At 40.3% G+C, this 17,256-nt stretch overlaps 1 protein-coding gene across 1 annotated transcript; it reads left to right on the top strand.

Moving 5' to 3' along the window:
* The first annotated feature begins 6,953 nt into the window (after window positions 1–6,953).
* On the top strand, window positions 6,954–14,684 carry zfand5a (zinc finger, AN1-type domain 5a). The gene is made up of 6 exons (XM_063897113.1): window positions 6,954–7,252; window positions 10,825–10,986; window positions 11,629–11,731; window positions 11,844–11,929; window positions 12,477–12,605; window positions 12,764–14,684. Exons 1-6 carry the CDS (start codon window positions 7,222–7,224, stop codon window positions 12,910–12,912), a joined length of 660 nt encoding a protein of 219 aa, XP_063753183.1. The 5' UTR covers window positions 6,954–7,221; the 3' UTR covers window positions 12,913–14,684.
* The last annotated feature ends 2,572 nt before the right edge of the window (window positions 14,685–17,256 follow it).

Here is a 17,256-nt window from a genome sequence, read left to right as displayed (position 1 = left end):
TGTCTTAGGATTTATATACTCTTACACAAAGGGAATCCAAAAAAGGGCATAATCGTGAGAAGGGATTATGATATAGTAATCATATCGTGTTTCAAATACATAGGCCAGACGTGGGCCAGATGTGGCCCTCGAACAGGATGTGGGATAGAAATAAAGAAGCGTTGGTTCATCACGTCGATCAAAGGTCTGTAGGTGTAAAGCAGAAATCCTTCTAAATGAGGATGTGAGTCTCCTTTCATCCTCTTTGTGATCAGACTTTGGGACAATCTCAGTATCCAGGGTGTTTGACGCCATGAGATTTCTCAAACTTAACAGCGTGGTCCAGCCATGCATAGATCGTACTCATCAAGAAGCGATTAAATGCCTTACGGTTCAACTCATCTGTTTATGGAGAGATCATAAAACTAATCAAGTCATAGTGTCTGCATGTTTTTGCACTGCGTTCCAGTTTTTCCTGATGAGTTTACCTGTCAGTGCAGCACTGTTCATATACAGCACAGAGTGTGTTGTTCTTTTGTTTGCTGATTCACTCAAATGAATTGTCACTATCAGTGTGCAGTCATTAGAATGATTCACCCAACTGTTGGCATGGCAAAAGGCTAAGGAGCCCTGCAAAAAGTCTGTGTGTACTTTATGAGTCAAACAGCAGCTCTGTAACAGATGATCTGTCTGTCACCAGGATCCCTTCCCCCCAACGTAGGTCGAAGAGGCATGAAAAACAAATTCAGATTCAGATTCAGAAGAAACCTCTCTAAGGGATTGGACTATAACTATATAAATATGAGGGTTTTTAAAAAAGAGAAAAGGTCAACTAGCTACAAAGGAAATTTAAATTCAACAGTTCTTTGCTGGTCATATTTAAATTAACTTAAGTTGTGAAAATATAATATATATCCTATTTCCTTAGCTGTACTGTAACAGTCAAACGCAAATGCACAAACACTGTCTGTTTGACTGATGTCTTTCTCTGCCGATAACAACCCGTGAACTTTGTATAGTATTAAAGTCTCCTCAGCTCCATAAATGTTGACACAAATGTAAATCAGCAGGGAGTTGCAGCCCTGAGGGCAATGCCTGGCTGTTTTTGTCAGAGATAGAGGGGGGAGCTGAGAGGGGAGTGAAGGTTAATCAGGTGTGACTATAAACACATTTTTTTTTTAATTTTGGCAAAGGTTACACTTGTTTTTCAGAGAGACTACAGTAAGACATCCCTGCTTACTGCTTTGACTCTTGCTGGAATTTCATCATGGTTGTTTAAACATCTATAATGGCGGTATAAGAAAATAAATACTCACAAAGGGGACTTTATTCTATTATAAACCCAAGTATCTTCACTTCGAAACTCAACTTTTCCCCATCTGGATCCCTCCCTAGCTTGTATTCCCCCACTAAATTCGTTCTTCCTGTTTCTGGGTGTTTCTACAGAAGGAGAGCTGACTGTTGCCCCAGTATGGAAGAAGAGGAAGAAAGAAAAACAGGGAGCTGAAGAGGAAATGAGAGAAAGACGTGGTTGACGTAGAAAGAAGAGGAGAAATGTGTTGCTTAATTTTGTTCATGCCGCATTCTTGTGGCATAGTTACAGAAAGTTACATCTTCAGACAGTGTGGGGGTGACTAACAGAGAAAAAGACACATGGTAAGTATGCCTGAGTAAAACAGCATCATCAAGCTTGTAGGCAGACCCTGTCAGGCTATGGGTGTTATTAAGGGCGGGACTTGGCTGTTGCAAATGACAGATTACAGCGGCAGAGGCGTGGTTTGTCCTTGCAGACAGTTAAGCACGTGGCCAGGCCCGTCTGCACGAGGGAGCAGCAACAAAGACCAGCCAGTCTGGAGAACAGAGCAGAGCACAGGACATCTGCTGCACACACATGTACACACACTCTCTTTCATCCACTCTCACATGTAAGGGTTCACATTTGTTCACCTCACGCAGGCATGCAGCCGACATGGAGTCTCATATATCAGCTGCGAAGGACAAACCCACATGCATACTTTTGTAACAGCCAATTATTTTACAACTACATAAACAAATTGTTGCATGCATACTTTCGGCGAAACTGGGGACAACTTTCCCCAACAACCACACACATTTACACACGCCAACAATGATATTCCAACGACCATCAAGATACCCATGTACGGTGAGATTTGTATGTACAAAGAAGGGGAGGAGGGGGGAGAGGGATTGAACAAGAGTGTGTGCTGGGAAAGTTTAGGGGGACTCCTCCCTGGTCAGAAATAACAAGAAACACATTCATGAGAGAGGTAGAGGAGTTGTGTAGCAGCACCAGAGAGGGAGTAAATGGTCTGTGCTGATTCAGCAGATCACATTCATTCAGTCTCGTTTTTGTTCTCCATGTGTCCCTCTATTGCAAATGTCTCTTAGTTTTGAATCAGAATACCTTATACCAGTCTACTTGATGGACATTATGTGATTCCTGTGTGTTCTACCTCATGTTTTCATTTGGTCTTCTCTCAACCAACAATTACAGCAAAAACAGTGTTAAATGGCAATGGATTTACAACAAAGCTGTCCCTGATCTCCCCAGAATCATGCAGACAGACACCCTCTGTTCCTCAAATGTTTCTCTTTACCTATTTTAACACACTCACACACATACTTCATCGCCCCTTTAATGAGGGGCTGCCCATGGAGTTGAATGCAGACAGAGCATAGTGGGGGATCAAGTTTTGAAGCAATGGTTTTAGTGAGCCTCAGAGTGGAGCTTATCAAGCCCCGCACACAGCTTATGTAAATTGATAAGCTGCCATTTCCACCAGTACCCCTTTTATCAACAGTGTTCCACCACCCCGACGCCAGACACAGTCAAGCTGTGCCTCTGTGTGTGTGTGTGTGTGTGTGTGTGTGTGTGTGTGTGTGCGTGCGTGCGTGCGTGCGTGCGTGCGTGCGTGCGTGCGTGTGTGGGCAGAGACAATATCTGCCTAGTAACTACAGACAGGCTGTTCCAGATTCACATAAGTAATCCTCAAACCCTCTCATGCACACACACACACACACACATATACAGACTGAAAGACGACAATAAAGCATAGCTGCGGATTGTATTTGTTGTCATGGAAACATTGTCACTTTTCAACTCATCACATTTGGCCTGTTTTGGTCTTTAAAAAAATGATCCCACTCAGTCAGTACAATCACCAGCACCGTTACACCTAACCACCCACACACACTCAGCAGTGGCACCAAAACCTACAAACACACACACACATACAGAAGCCTATGACAGTGAGGGGGATGGGTAATGATACTCGACACCTCCCACTCTCTCCTCAGCTGCTCCCTCCCCTCACTGAAACCATCACACACTAAACAGACACACACGCTCCTTCTTTTCTGCTTCTCAGTACAGGGCTGCGTTAAGACAACACTCACACACACAAAGACCTCAGTGTAAAACACAGAGCAGGTTTTCCCCATCTCCTCCCCCACCCTTCCCTCTGTGCCTTCTTTACTCACATATGAAAAGCTTATGTCAGTACAAGAAGGCTACTACTGTGTACGGTACATTGAGGATGGTTTTGTATAAAGATTATGAGATTTTACAAGAAAAGCTGACATTTGTATAACCATCCTGTGAGAAGGACTTTAAATCAAAACCAATAACCTCTTTGCCATCATTTCATTACAGAACATAATATTCATGATTATTAATGGCCCTACCACATCAATGAGTATTAGGGCCAATTTCAAAATTTGAATGTCCAGAATAAAGTCAAACTTTTCAGGGCATGCATTAACACTAGTAGTTTTTATTCTAAAATGTTCTTTTTTAATTCCCAAAATGTTGACTTTATTCTTAAAATAGTCTTTTAACTTCTCAACATTTCGACATTTCAAAAGAAAAAGAAAAAAAGAACTACATCAAGGAATGTTTTTCCCTCCTTGCCCTTCAACAGTCCGATACTGCCTTGATGCCCTGATTGGTCGTAATTTGTATGATACTAAACTCCCATGTCATCACAGTGAGAAAGAAGAAAAGTACAAAAAACAACATTAACATCATGCGATTTTTAATGAATTCATGAATATTGTAAGTGTGAATGTTTAACTCCGATTACAATTGGACATCTTGCAGTTTTAGTGACTCAGTTCAGCACCAGATGGCCTTTTATTCATCAGAGATTAACAATCTGACTAAAGCTGATCAAGGTTTATTGTCAAGTATTATTGTTGATCAGTGATCAGTTGCCAGGCCCTCTCAGCTCCTCTACTGTTACAAAACATTTCCTAATTTAAAGATTTTTTGTATGTGGGAATCACGTGGTATTAACACTTCTTTCTCCCTTGTTGAACTGAGGAAATTATTAAAGGAAACAAATTGCACAATAAATATATTTATTTTACACATAATAAGCCAAAAAAAGGTTCCAGTCAGCTGCCTTTTTTGGACATTTAGTTTAAAAAGTCATGTTTTCAGGTAACATTGCTAAAGACATCTACGTCATGTGCTTTGTTTAATGATGTTGTGTGTGTGTGTGTGTGTGTGTGTGTGTGTGTGTGTGTGTGTGTGTGTGTGTGTGTGTGTGTGTGTGTGTGTGTGTGTGTGTGTGTGTGTGTGTGAGTGTGTGGTTTATTCCCCTTTAAAAAGTTAGGGGAAGTTCTGTAGGAGCACCTACTTTTACTTTCACTTGGCTTCACCTTTGTATGCCACTTAGATTGTCCTCATGAATTCTGGTTTGAACTGGAACAGACCAACTGTATTAGCCAATGACTTTCAGACTGTACTAGCTGTCTTAAGTTTCCATGAATTCACACACTGATATATGACTGCATGTTCTCTACAACTCACACACTCACAAACACCACAGGGCCCTACCCAGAGTATTTGTTTTCTGCTCAGTGTGGCCTGTATAGTGCCTGGGGAAGTGTTATGTTATACTGACACGTTGAGGGAATACGTTGGGACTTGTTTAACCTGCAGGCTATACAGCTAACCATACAGCACATATGACACCTTGTGAGGGGAAGAAAGGAACATGTTTCACAAAAACAGGACCAGTAAATGATTTCCTCAGGTTACTGTTGGTGTTAAAACAGCAGGTGAACGTAGCCTTTTGAGGAATAGAAGAAAAGAACACACACAGATTGCAATACTGTATACATTCAATATAAATAAGTTTAGTACCAAAGCTGTTACCGGGATTTTAGTTTATACTCCTACTGAATACTACTCAAAGTCTCTTTAGGCAAACAAAAAATATTTTCTTTTCCAACTATTTGTACATTAATAGGTGTAATAAGAATTTGTACTCAGTCACAAAAACACGTATTTAACTCTAAAACTGTATCTTCTCAAATAGTTATTCATTCCTTGATATAAAGACAAGGATATGACATCAGGGTTTTCAGTTGTTGCTACAACCCTGTTTACCAACTGAAACTAGTGACAGCTAAAATACATTTCACAACCATTTCTCAACAGTACATCCTGGAACCGTCCTGATCTCTGCTCCCCCTGCTCTTATCTTACCTAGCCTCGCACAAAACATGTTTACATATACACAAGTGCACCAGTGTGTGTGTGTGTGTGTGTGTGGGTGGGTGGCCTTGTACATATATCTTTGTGGGGGCCAGTTTAAACCTTCCAATTGAGGACATTTTTTAGACTTTCAGATCATCTCTATTTTTCCCTTTGGCCTGATCTTTAAAGTGTTGTCTGTCGGTTAAGATTTTGTTTTAGACAAAAGGTTAATATTATTTGGGTGTTCAGTTTCGTGTAAGTGTCTGGGTTGGGCATGGAGTAAAAGCTTTTTAGTTATTAAATTCACTAATACAGCAAATAAAAATGTAATCCAAATTGGCCTATATGTGAATGCCTATAATTGATAGCACATAAACCAACACTAATTATTAAACATATTGGTATCAGTATGTAATCCTGGCCCCGGTAGTACCCAACACTACTGCTTGGCTCTTGTCTGTTATTACCTAACAAAAAAATGTTTACACTCTCAATGTCAACAATACAAGAGTGTGTTTGTTTGTTTGTTCATTTGTTTGTTTGTTTGTGTGTATATGCAGGAGGGAGGGGGAGCAGCCTAGTGTCACATTCTCCCATAACAAACAGGCATGCATATCATTGTAAGTATAAATCTTGTTTTGTTCCTGTGACATAAATAATCATACTAGGTGGAGGCATTACCAAGGGATTAGCCTCTTAATCATACTTTTGTTTTTTCATTTCTGTCACGTCAGCACTATAATTTGTATGCAGGTTTGGAGAGTAACAATATATTTGTACAAGGAATACATGATCAGGATACAAAAAATTTACTGTGTTCCTTTACATCCTATCATTACTGCTACATTTTCAAAAATAAGGATTTCTGGCAGGATTACAATGTAACAATACATTTTGAAATAAGGACAATATATTAAGAAACACATGCGCACACATTACAATGCTTCATGATACTTAAAAGACTTAGTGAAACAAGTCTCGAGTGAAACTATAGCTAATCTTCATCGTTATGGCTTCTTTTCTTTCAAAGGTGACATTGTTCTGTTTTCTAACATAAACCATTCAGTTAAAGTCTTGTTTTTATTAATGAAGCTGTTGTTTTTTTGTATTTATTGGCATTGCATTTGATATTAAGGTAATCCAAAAAAGGCTAACAAAGTAGGTTACATTACTTTTTATATGATGATTTAGGTTACTGATTACATGTTTCACGGGTAATTAGTTATAGAATATATTTTTAAAGTAACCCCCCAAAAATATATGAATGCATTTAGGAGGATTACTCAATAAATAAATAAAAGATTCGTGGCCTTGTAGGAGGATGACGAATGGATGTGTAATAAACGCAACGCTACACGCATGCGCACAACCGCCCCCAGTCGTGTCTCTCCGCGGTCAGCCAATGGGAGCCCGTCATTTTACAAGTGACATCATCCGCCACTCCTCTTACTAAAGAAGGAAACAAACATCCATCCAGAAGAGACGGGAGACGGAGCGAGAAAGAGAGAGAGAGGTAGGAGGGCGAGGAAGGGACATTTAAAACCCACCTTAAAACCTGCCTGACACGAAGGACAACGCCACACAAACACAGATACAAATAGCAAAAGGACTTTAGGGAAGAACTGAGACATTCGACCTTTTTTCTTCTGCCAGGCTACTTTTCCTGGCATATCGCGAGAACACTCCGTCGATTTTTAGCAGGTGATCATCTTGGATTATTTTTTTTCTGATCAACGATGAATTCTGAAGGTGGCTCAGCTTGCCGAGGTAAACTATGAAAATAAATGTTGTTTTTACTAAACTGGGGGTCGGTCACGGCGACCTTTAATGGTGGATTGAAAGGTCAGTGGGTGTATGTGTGCTTGATGGTATTATGTGGTAAAACAAGCTTTATTTGTCTTTGGCGAAGATGTCACCACCGATACCATCACCACCTCCACCTCCTGACTGGATGTAATCACAAGCTTTCAAACGTGACTCCGTCTGGGTTCATGGGGAAAACAAGGGAGGGAGCTATAGCTAGTTGCTGTCTCTGTTTTTCTATTTGCTCCGAGCTGGGGGATGGGGAACCAAAGCCAGTTAATTCCTGTCTAGAAATAGAAAATTCATAAGCCGAATGTACAAGTAAAACGAAAGTGCTTCTCTGAAATGTACGACTTTACTTAAATATTAAATTAACTTGCCAGAACATGTTTGCGTTAGTTTTAGCTGGGGAGAAAATGACGTTTGCTCGGTCTTAATCAGTATCAGAATCCCTTTAATCGTCGCAAAGAGGGGAAATGTACATTGTAACAACAACATAAAGAGCCGAAAATGACCAAATACTAATTAATATAAATATTGGCGATAAAAAGAAGAATTTACACAAATTTCAATTTACAAAAACACACATCAAGGTGGACAACAAAAAGTATCAGTAACCACCAAGTCGATCTTTATTACTTTAGTGTGATTATTTAGTCGAGGTGGTTGAAGTTGAAAACACGAAGAAAATGCTTATAAGTTAAAATACTGCGAAAAGAGGAGCTACAAAACGATATCTAAACAGGAAGCAGATAGATTGCAGACAAAGGAGGAAAGAAGAAACAAAGGGAACAGAGACCAGACTGTCTAGAATGTGGGTTATTTCATAAAACATCCTTTAAAGTGCCTTCCTAACGCGTTTAAATGATCATTTTCAACAGTGTGTCCTTTTTAAAGAGAATAATTTGCTGCGTGTAACAAAGCAACTGGGCTTTTTCTGTTCTGTCCTTCACTGTGACTCAGTAGTTTTCAGCCCAGTAGGCCCTGAAATATGAGCTAACGTTTAGCCTGTGTGTGATACAGAAGCACTGTCCTCCCCTTTTGTGTGGTAGACATTTTCACAGCTATTTTAACCGTTGTTCAAATTAAAGGGATCACTTAAAGTCCAAATAGCACCATATCGAGTCTGCCTGGTTTTAAAATGTTGATTCTGTGAGTGTTTTTTGTTTTGTGAAAGGAAGTTGGTGGTGAGTGATAGTGGTTGGTAATCTGCTCTGTAGCTGGAAACCCCCTCATTTACCCTGTCGAATTTTCAGTATTTTACAATTCACTCTAAAGTACAAATGGCATATGTATGACATTTCAGCATACTGCCAGTTTGAAGAAACAAGATATATGTATTTGTTGTTCTCATAAGCCATAATGAAGCTATCAAAGTGGATTGTGTAGCTCCAGTTTATGAAAGACATCACCATTTATAACAATAATCAGTTATCTTTCATGCATATCATGTGTGCTTGTCTCCGTAAAGGACCTCTTTCATCATCAATCATTTAACACTTCTTCAGTTTGCATGCAGTGTGTTCATGTCAGGTTGAAATCTATGAGTATTTAAACAAGGGTAACTCGAGAGTGATTTTAACTCCTGCCTTATCCTTGTTTGTGAGAGGTCTCAGTAAAGGTTAGGTTAATGTGCCTGCTGTTTTTCTGACAGCTGGGTCAAAACCTGACAGCTGAGCTACATTGTCCATTGTTCCTTTGTGTCAGAAAGTCAGCAGCCATGGCTAATCTGCTCGCAGCCATAGTCCTTAGTCATGTTCTTTGTTTTATCTTGTTGTTTTTCTCGTCAGATGTGATGTAGTCTTCGTCTGAATTTATATCCTTCCTTTTGGGGAGCTGATTTCATTCATAGACCTTGACCTGGAACGTGGGGTATTCATGTTAAGCTTTAGTTGAAATAAAGCTGTCAACGTAATTAATAGATATTTGGGTCAAAGAATGATACTGATGATAGCATGTCAAGATAAATCCTTTTGATCTACACGGTAGTTACCAACCCCTGTCTACTGTCCTGTCTGCTGTTTTTCAGCAGTCAGTGGTTGAACACGTGACACAAAGAGAGAGAAGGTCTTTGTGGGCTTTTCCAAGGAAACCCTTTGTTGACGCGCCAGTGATAGCATGCAGGGATAGATAAAGAGCGGAGGAGGAGGAGGAGAAGGGGAGGGGTTGCTGGTTAGCTCAAGATGTAATGGCACTTGTTAGTCTGTTGGTGAGGCCAGGGTACCTCGAGTGAACTGACAGGACGTTCTGAGACAACTGCCAGCCCTTCCTGGAACATTAGGCCTGCCTGTCCTGTTTATGTCCGTGACCAGAATAAATACAAGCTTCACACTAACGCAAGAAAGCAGCTGCCGTGTTACAGCACGACAGGGCCAACGGTTGTTTACTGGGTAAAATATGGTTGTGTTGCCGTGTATGCTGATGGCTTTGTTGTTTTTCTTTTTGGGGGAGGTCTGGTATCAGGCCATCAGGCTATTTGTAAAACAGTCAGGGCAGGACTGGCAGACAGGATGCCTCTTACCCAGCTAATCTCAGCCTTCCTGTCTGTCTTGTTTGTTCATTCATCAAGGTGTTTTTGATCTGTTGCCTCAAAGGCAGAGCCTCCCATTACACAACTTCCTGTTGTATTGCATTGCAGCAGAGCAGGACAACAACGTCACAGCGATACACGTTTTGCCAAGTTACACATACACACTTGTTTATGGGCATATTTGTTAGGTGAGTTTACGTTTTGTAATGTCTTGTGGGGCAAGAATTACCAGACTGTTGTGCTACTTTATTCCTTTCATTCATTGTCTTGTGTGTTTGTGGTGAGAACAGTATGTTTATGTCACTGTTCTGGTTCTGTTCTTTGCCAAGATACTGCCAGTGAGTCAGAGCTTTGTTTTGTGTCAAGGCATGAATGCTCTGATGAGGAAGTGTTAGTAATTGTGAAGAATCATATTGGGTCACAATTATCATGACACACAATGATGACGCATATAACTCAATAACCATAGATATGAAGTTATGCCAGCTTGGCAGCAATGATTAGCTTTTGAAATGTATAAAACCTTTTCCTAAATGTACATGTATGAAAAAGAGAAATGGGTCAAAGGTTAGGAAGCCATACCACCTCTTCTAAGAATTGTGAAAGTGGGACTGTGTGGGAGGAGATAGTGGGAGAAAGGGGGACACAACAGTGAGCAGACCTGTAAGACAGAACAGAGTTCAGTTTCTGCCAAGGTGCTGAGTAGACACAGTGAGGGCTGTTTGTTTTCTGGATCTAGCAGAGAAGCGTTCATTACTGTATTCAGGCTAAAGGACAAGTTAAACAAGCCAGGCATGTTGTTCTTGAATTTTCATAATAGGACTCCCATCTGTGGGCTTTGTTAACACAGCAACTCGTTTCTTTGGAATGAGATTGGCACGATAGCAGCGTCTATATTGAAAATTGTGTCCTGTGATTGAAACATTTCAGCTCTCAGTTTACATCGAGGTGTTTGTGACCCAAAATGTCAGTCTAAATCCTCCCTCTGTTTCTCTCATTCTTGTAGACATGGCCCAAGAGACCAACCAGAGCCCGGTGCCCATACTTTGTGCCACAGGCTGTGGTTTCTATGGCAACCCGAGAACCAATGGCATGTGCTCCGTCTGCTATAAGGATCACCTGACACGGCAGCAGAGCAGCGACCGCATGAGCCCCCACAGCCCTATGGGTAAGTCAGTTCTCAGAAAGACAGAGAGATGGAGATGCAAATGAAATGATTCCAGAAGCTCTGAGTGAAAATGTGTACCTTTTTTTAAAGTATACATTACATAAGAGATAAAGGAGATAAGGAGGGACTCAAGGAAGCATAGACATTGTTTTGACATACAACTAGTTTAAGCCCAGTCAGTGTATTCCCTCCCTTCCTCCTACCCTCCCTCCTTGTTTTTCCACTCTGTGTAATGAAAGACAGCTGTTTTCTTCATTACAGTGTTCAAGGTTATGTGGGTGTTCCCTCCTTCAGGCATTTATAAGGTCAAACTGTGAAGTTTTGACAATAGCAATCTGTTGGGACCCATTTGAAAAAGAATTACAAAAAGTAAAATGATTATCTGTTTCATCTTTGAGAGAGGAACTTTGCCCAATGTGACTCCAGGATCAAATTAGTTAAACATATTTGAAATAGTCAATCTTTGGTAGATGAGTATTTCAACATCAAAACATTACTCTGCTTGTTTTGGCTTTTCTTGGTATCAAAACAAAGCATTTCTCTTTGAATTCCACTATGATTGTTTATTTTTCATACTTTATTATTAATCTCATATTATTCTGCTGAGTTTTGTCTAATAAAGTTTCCTTTGTTCTCACCCAGGTTCAGCAGGTAGTCCTACTCTAGAGGCCTCAGCCATCCAGAGACTAGAAGCCAGTCTAGCCAAGGTTGATGCCTCCCCTGTGTCTTCGCCAGACATGTCTAGGTCAGTATTCGCTGTGTTTTATTGTTCAATGTAGCTAATACATGTTAATGTAAGAAATGCTAACTGTTTGATTGTATCGTGCTGATCCCTGTTTTTTTATTGAAACCTTCAGAACTGTTCAAGGATCTCTTCCTGTTACTCAACAAATGACAGAGATGAGTATCTCGAGAGAGGACAAGCCAGAACCCCTAGAGCCTGGTAAGACACACATAAACACACTTAGTAAATAAACATGATGGCAGATACAGGCAAAACACACAAACACACACACACACACACACGCGTGCGCGCGAATGCTCACACACAGACTTCTGAAAGCAAATATTACCTCGTAGGTCTTAATGTTGCCACAGTTTATTTTTGATGCTTCGCTGAATACCTCAAACCCAACTGTTGGTTTTACTTACAGCCTCCAAGAAAGAGAGGCGCCCTAAAAATAAACCAGTTTAAAAATATCTCCACACCAGAGGGCATTCTTCGATTGTAAGCCGTCTGCCAGAGACTTTCTCAGAGTAGTGCAACATTTGGTGCCAAAAACTAGAGGGGGCAATTTGGAGATAAGAAACACACTCATTACTGTCGTCCGGACAAAATCACACAACATTAGTTGCCAGTCTGATTGCATGTCTCAGATAGCCATGAACACATCTCATTTATCTGCTGCTCCTGCTAATTGAAGATATGTGATAATGGCAAATTACACCTAGCATGACTAATTTTCCCCTGTTGTCTTTCCTTTATGTAGTTGTAAACCAGCCTGCTGCTTCTAGTCCTTCTCCTGTAGCTTCTTCCAGCAGTGAAGAGGGCAAGGGGGACACCCCCAAACCCAAGAAGAATAGGTGCTTCATGTGCCGCAAAAGGGTGGGCCTTACAGGTGAGACGAGAAGTAGATGAAATGCATCCGTGACTCAGCTTGTGATAATTGTTTTCTTTTCATAGATGGAAAAACAAAGGGTTTTCTCTTAATACTTCTCTAGTTTAGTTATTCACGTCCACTGTTCTAGCTTTGACCTCTGACCTTTCTGCTTTCAGGGTTTGACTGTCGCTGTGGCAACCTGTTCTGTGGCATCCACCGGTACTCTGACAAGCACAACTGTCCCTATGATTACAAGGCCGAGGCCGCCGCCAAGATCCGTAAAGAGAACCCCGTGGTGGTGGCCGACAAGATCCAGAGAATATAGATTTTACAAATTTAACAGCAACGGCGGCAACAACGACCTTTGACAAAGACTGGAGAATGAGTGAAAGGAGCACTGGCATGAGTTGCTAAGTGAAGATTGAACGGACTTGATTTACAAAATAACAACATCAAGAACATCTTGGAGAAAAAAGACGAGAAAAAAAGAAATGATCCTGTCTGAGGGAGATGCATGAATGATCACTTTTCTCCTTTTTTGATTAATTCATTAGTTTTGTTTTATCCTATTTTCTGTGGTGTGGCTTTGCCGCTGTTAAGTCCTATATTTTTTTCTTTTTAGAATATGTATTGTCTTATAAAGAGCAGCCCAGGCTAACTGTCCAGGATAGACTGTGCTCCTCTCACCCAAACCAGGCGCCATTTTGTGCCAAACCGTAGACAGCCATTTTACTGAGACCCTGTCATGTGTCAGACACTAACAGGCTCTTCAAAGCATCCAGATTTCACAGTTATATTTCCCTCAACCTTTGAACTTCTTGTCCTGTGCTCCGTTGGTACTGGAGTCAGTCAGCGTTTGGAGAAGCTTACAACCCCCCACCATGCACAAGGGGCTTTGTTACCTGTCTGTCTTTCCTGGCTTTACCTACCTCACAGCTGCTGTGTTAAGCTTTGTTGTCTTCCCTCTTACTTTGTTTTCATGAGCTCTAACCCCAGCAGAACAATGGATCATCTTGATAGTCTGCCTCAGTGACCCTCTGATCAGCATGTCTGTGTTGACTTCAATCGGTTTGATTGTGACGAGGCTGTTGTCCATTATGGCTGGAGGTATCACGCTAGACAGGAACAAACAAATTACTCCACGTTTTACTGAATCTGAACATTTTCAATGGACATAATGTGTAAAGAAGTTCCCCATCTGACGCCTGGTGCAGGGCTGTGTGGCCTGACGGGAAGGATGGCACCCTTCCTCTGTCAGATTAGTCGGTGAATTTAAGGAACAATATTGTTGGGCGTGAATGAATGGGATAAATGCATGAGTTACTCTTCATCTGCATAAGTGTTTCTGACATATTTGGCATCACCCAACTTAGGGTTTCAGACATTTTATTTGCTGAGAGACAATTATTCATTATATTTTATTAGTTTTTTTTTTCTCTCTTCCATTGATATTGTACTGATGTTAGCGCATGTATTCAGTGCATTTGTGGAATTAGGGTATGTGAACCATGATTTTTTTTTTTTTTTATGCGCTAACAGAACATTTATGTGAGCACAGTGAGTGTGTGTGTGTGTGTCCCACCCTTTTGTCTGTGGAGCTACCCGGTTTATCAGCACATGTTTACAGAACTACAGGAGCATGCAAGAGCTAGATTTATGAAAAATAATAGATACCAAGATTAGATGCAACTTCTCATCCGTCTAACAGCTATTGATCAGTGTGTCCGCTTTAGAGCACCGTAGAAAAGTGTGAGTGTGTGTATTTGTGCGCGTGCATGTGAATATTCCTGTGCAAAGGTGTGTTTTCATGGCTGACTGACACATTGACCCCACGTATGTTTGTGACTTGTGTTAACCCCCCCCCCCCCCCCCACACCTTTTTTATTTTCTCCCCCTGTAAGGATGTTTTTCATTTAAAACACAAATGTATGTATCCGTTTTGAGTTTTTCCCTTTCTGATTCTTAGTTATATGCAAATTTGTACAAAATATGAAAAAACAACAAACTGTGTTGATATTTATGTATTACATATAATCTTGCTATCCAGCATTACGACAGAATAGTATCATGTAAATAAAACTGTACAGAGAGACATTACCAAGCTTCTTTGCGTGTTTATTTTCACAGTTCACCATTTTTTTCAAATTTCTCAATATTCGAAGGGTTCAAGTGGAGTGCATAGAGGTATTTAAGCTATTTGTTTCCAACAGTTTTGGACAATATATTGCCTTTTCTGTGCAGTACAAAGGGACATCTGTTAAACAAAGTAAACATGTTCATTACATCAGCAAATACAAGTAGCTTAAAATACAGTTAGGCTGTTTTGGAGTGGGGAATGAGTGATGAATCAGCACAAGATGTTAATGAGTCAACTTTGAAGAAGTGGAACTCATTTTTCAGGACAAAAATAGTTCAGAAACAACATGTCAGTAGCTCCAGCATCTAATATCTCAGATAGGCTAACCTTGTCCTGGTTATAGAAAGTTTAAATCCCTGGACCCTGTAAGAAAACAACTCCTGTTTTGCTTTACCTAGGCTGACGCCGTACATTCAGCACTCGCATGTGTGGGTGTTTTTGAAGACAATGTGTTTTCTCACTCCTGTTGGGAGCTCCGAGGCTGAGTGTGTGCACAGATGGCGTCACAGAGACAGCTGCTTAGCCAGCTGAGGTGTGCTAATGTGGAGTCCCTGTGACAGAAAGCTACAGATATCACAGTGTCCTGACTCAAGTCTAAAGTGCAATGGTGGGTTTACACTAACTAGGTGAAAAGATCTTTATGCGATAAAACTCAATATTTTCTATATAGCTGACTAAATCCAGATTACTCACCAACATCACAAGCTTCCTAACTGTTAATCACAATCTATTTGAACAACAGAGGACACAAATTCACAACACTATTGCACTGACAGAACAAAGGAGGATCAACACAGTGGAACATCTACAGAAACCCTTCACCATTCACATTTTTTATATATGCGAAAGAGTTAGATACCCACACTCCCCACACCACCCTGTAATTGATTTCACTGATGTATGCAGCCCATTCATCGGTGTCAGCTTCTCTTTCTATGAGTCTGGTGTTGGGTGGGACTGAGGTTAAAAAGCCTTCTCAGTAGATGTAAATCATCAGACATCCTGACTGGCAGAAAACGACAGATGTTGTTGCCAGATGTGCAAAAGGGGACTAAAGTCAAATGAGGGCATAGAGAGTTAATACTACACTCCTCTCAGGAAAAAGGTCACAGCCACATTAACGGCATCTTTCTCTACTGTGCGCTTATGTCCGTTTCCTAGTATTGTTTCTACATTATATCATCTCTAGAAGAAGAGGAAGACATACTTTATTAATCCCTTACAGGGAAATTGCTTTCTCTACTCTGTTGTGTTGACACACATTAAACAGAGGATATGCATGCACAAACACAGAGGAAATACATGCACACACAACCAAATGCAGAGGAGAGGTGGCAGAGCAGAGAGGCAGCCAGGTACCCAGCACCAAGGGAGCAGATACAGGTTAGGTGCCTTTTTGGTCCGATCGGGACGTGAACCGGCGACCCTTCGGTCCCAAGACCAAGTCCCTACTGACTGAGCCACTGCCGCCCCTATTAATGGTTTCATCAGTTAGAAAAATGTTTTGGCCCAAAATGTAGACTTTTTTTTTTAAAACATGTATACACCTATCACACATTTCAACACATTCAACAATTTCCACCTTTTTGATTGGATTATATATATTTTTAAAGACTTGCAGGTGTACTTGTTAAATCCATTCACCATCCATGCATAATGAACATTCAAATACACAGGAGAAAGCATTGATATATAGGGAAGTGTCTGTAGCCTATAAAGTGTAATGGGTTGTCCCTTAATCACTGTTTTTTATCACTAGCTGATCATTCTTCCTGTTGACAAGCCTAGTTATCTTTAAGCAAAACACTAAAGGGCAAATTGGTCTCTCTTGCTGCCATCTGGTTGTGAAAGCTATGAGTGCAGCACATTTAAATAGCAAAAAAGACTACAGCGTCTACTTCACTTTAGGAGCAACCACATAAGTTGATTAAGCATCTTAAGTAGCATTATTTACAAATATAATACATAATTACAAAAGGTATGTGTTGTATGGCTTTGGATTGCATGTTGAAGATTGAGAAACTGTACTCATAACGTTTATTATTTTAGGGAATCAAAATCAAAACACATAAATTAATACGTTTTAAGAACAATCTATTAGTAACATTGAATGTCTATGATTTATTTGTAACAGTTTTATTGACAGCAATAACGTGAGTTGTTCTCTTCTTAAACAGTAATGTTGAAAATGTAGACAAACTTGCCATAAAATAGGCATGCACCCTACTACACTTCACAGGCTGCAAAAAAAAAAGTAAACTGATATACATTTGCTAAAAGACTTCAAGAAGTATCATGAAGAAATAATGTCAGGATTAATAGAGGATAAACATAGTACCTCAATTTCCCTCGAGATAAATAAAGCTTCTTGAATCTTGAATCTTGAATCTTGTATTGGGACTCTACTTGAGAAGATATTGGAGAAACTATGAAATCTTTTAGCTAATTTCTTAAAAGCAACATAAATGATATTATCCTGCACAACTTGTTGCACATTTCTGCTCCACACTACCTATTTTTAAATTTGCACAG

Source organism: Eleginops maclovinus, chromosome 12 (genome assembly GCF_036324505.1).
Source record: "Eleginops maclovinus isolate JMC-PN-2008 ecotype Puerto Natales chromosome 12, JC_Emac_rtc_rv5, whole genome shotgun sequence".
Taxonomy (NCBI): domain Eukaryota; kingdom Metazoa; phylum Chordata; class Actinopteri; order Perciformes; family Eleginopidae; genus Eleginops; species Eleginops maclovinus.
This window is presented reverse-complemented; position numbering and strand designations above follow the sequence as displayed.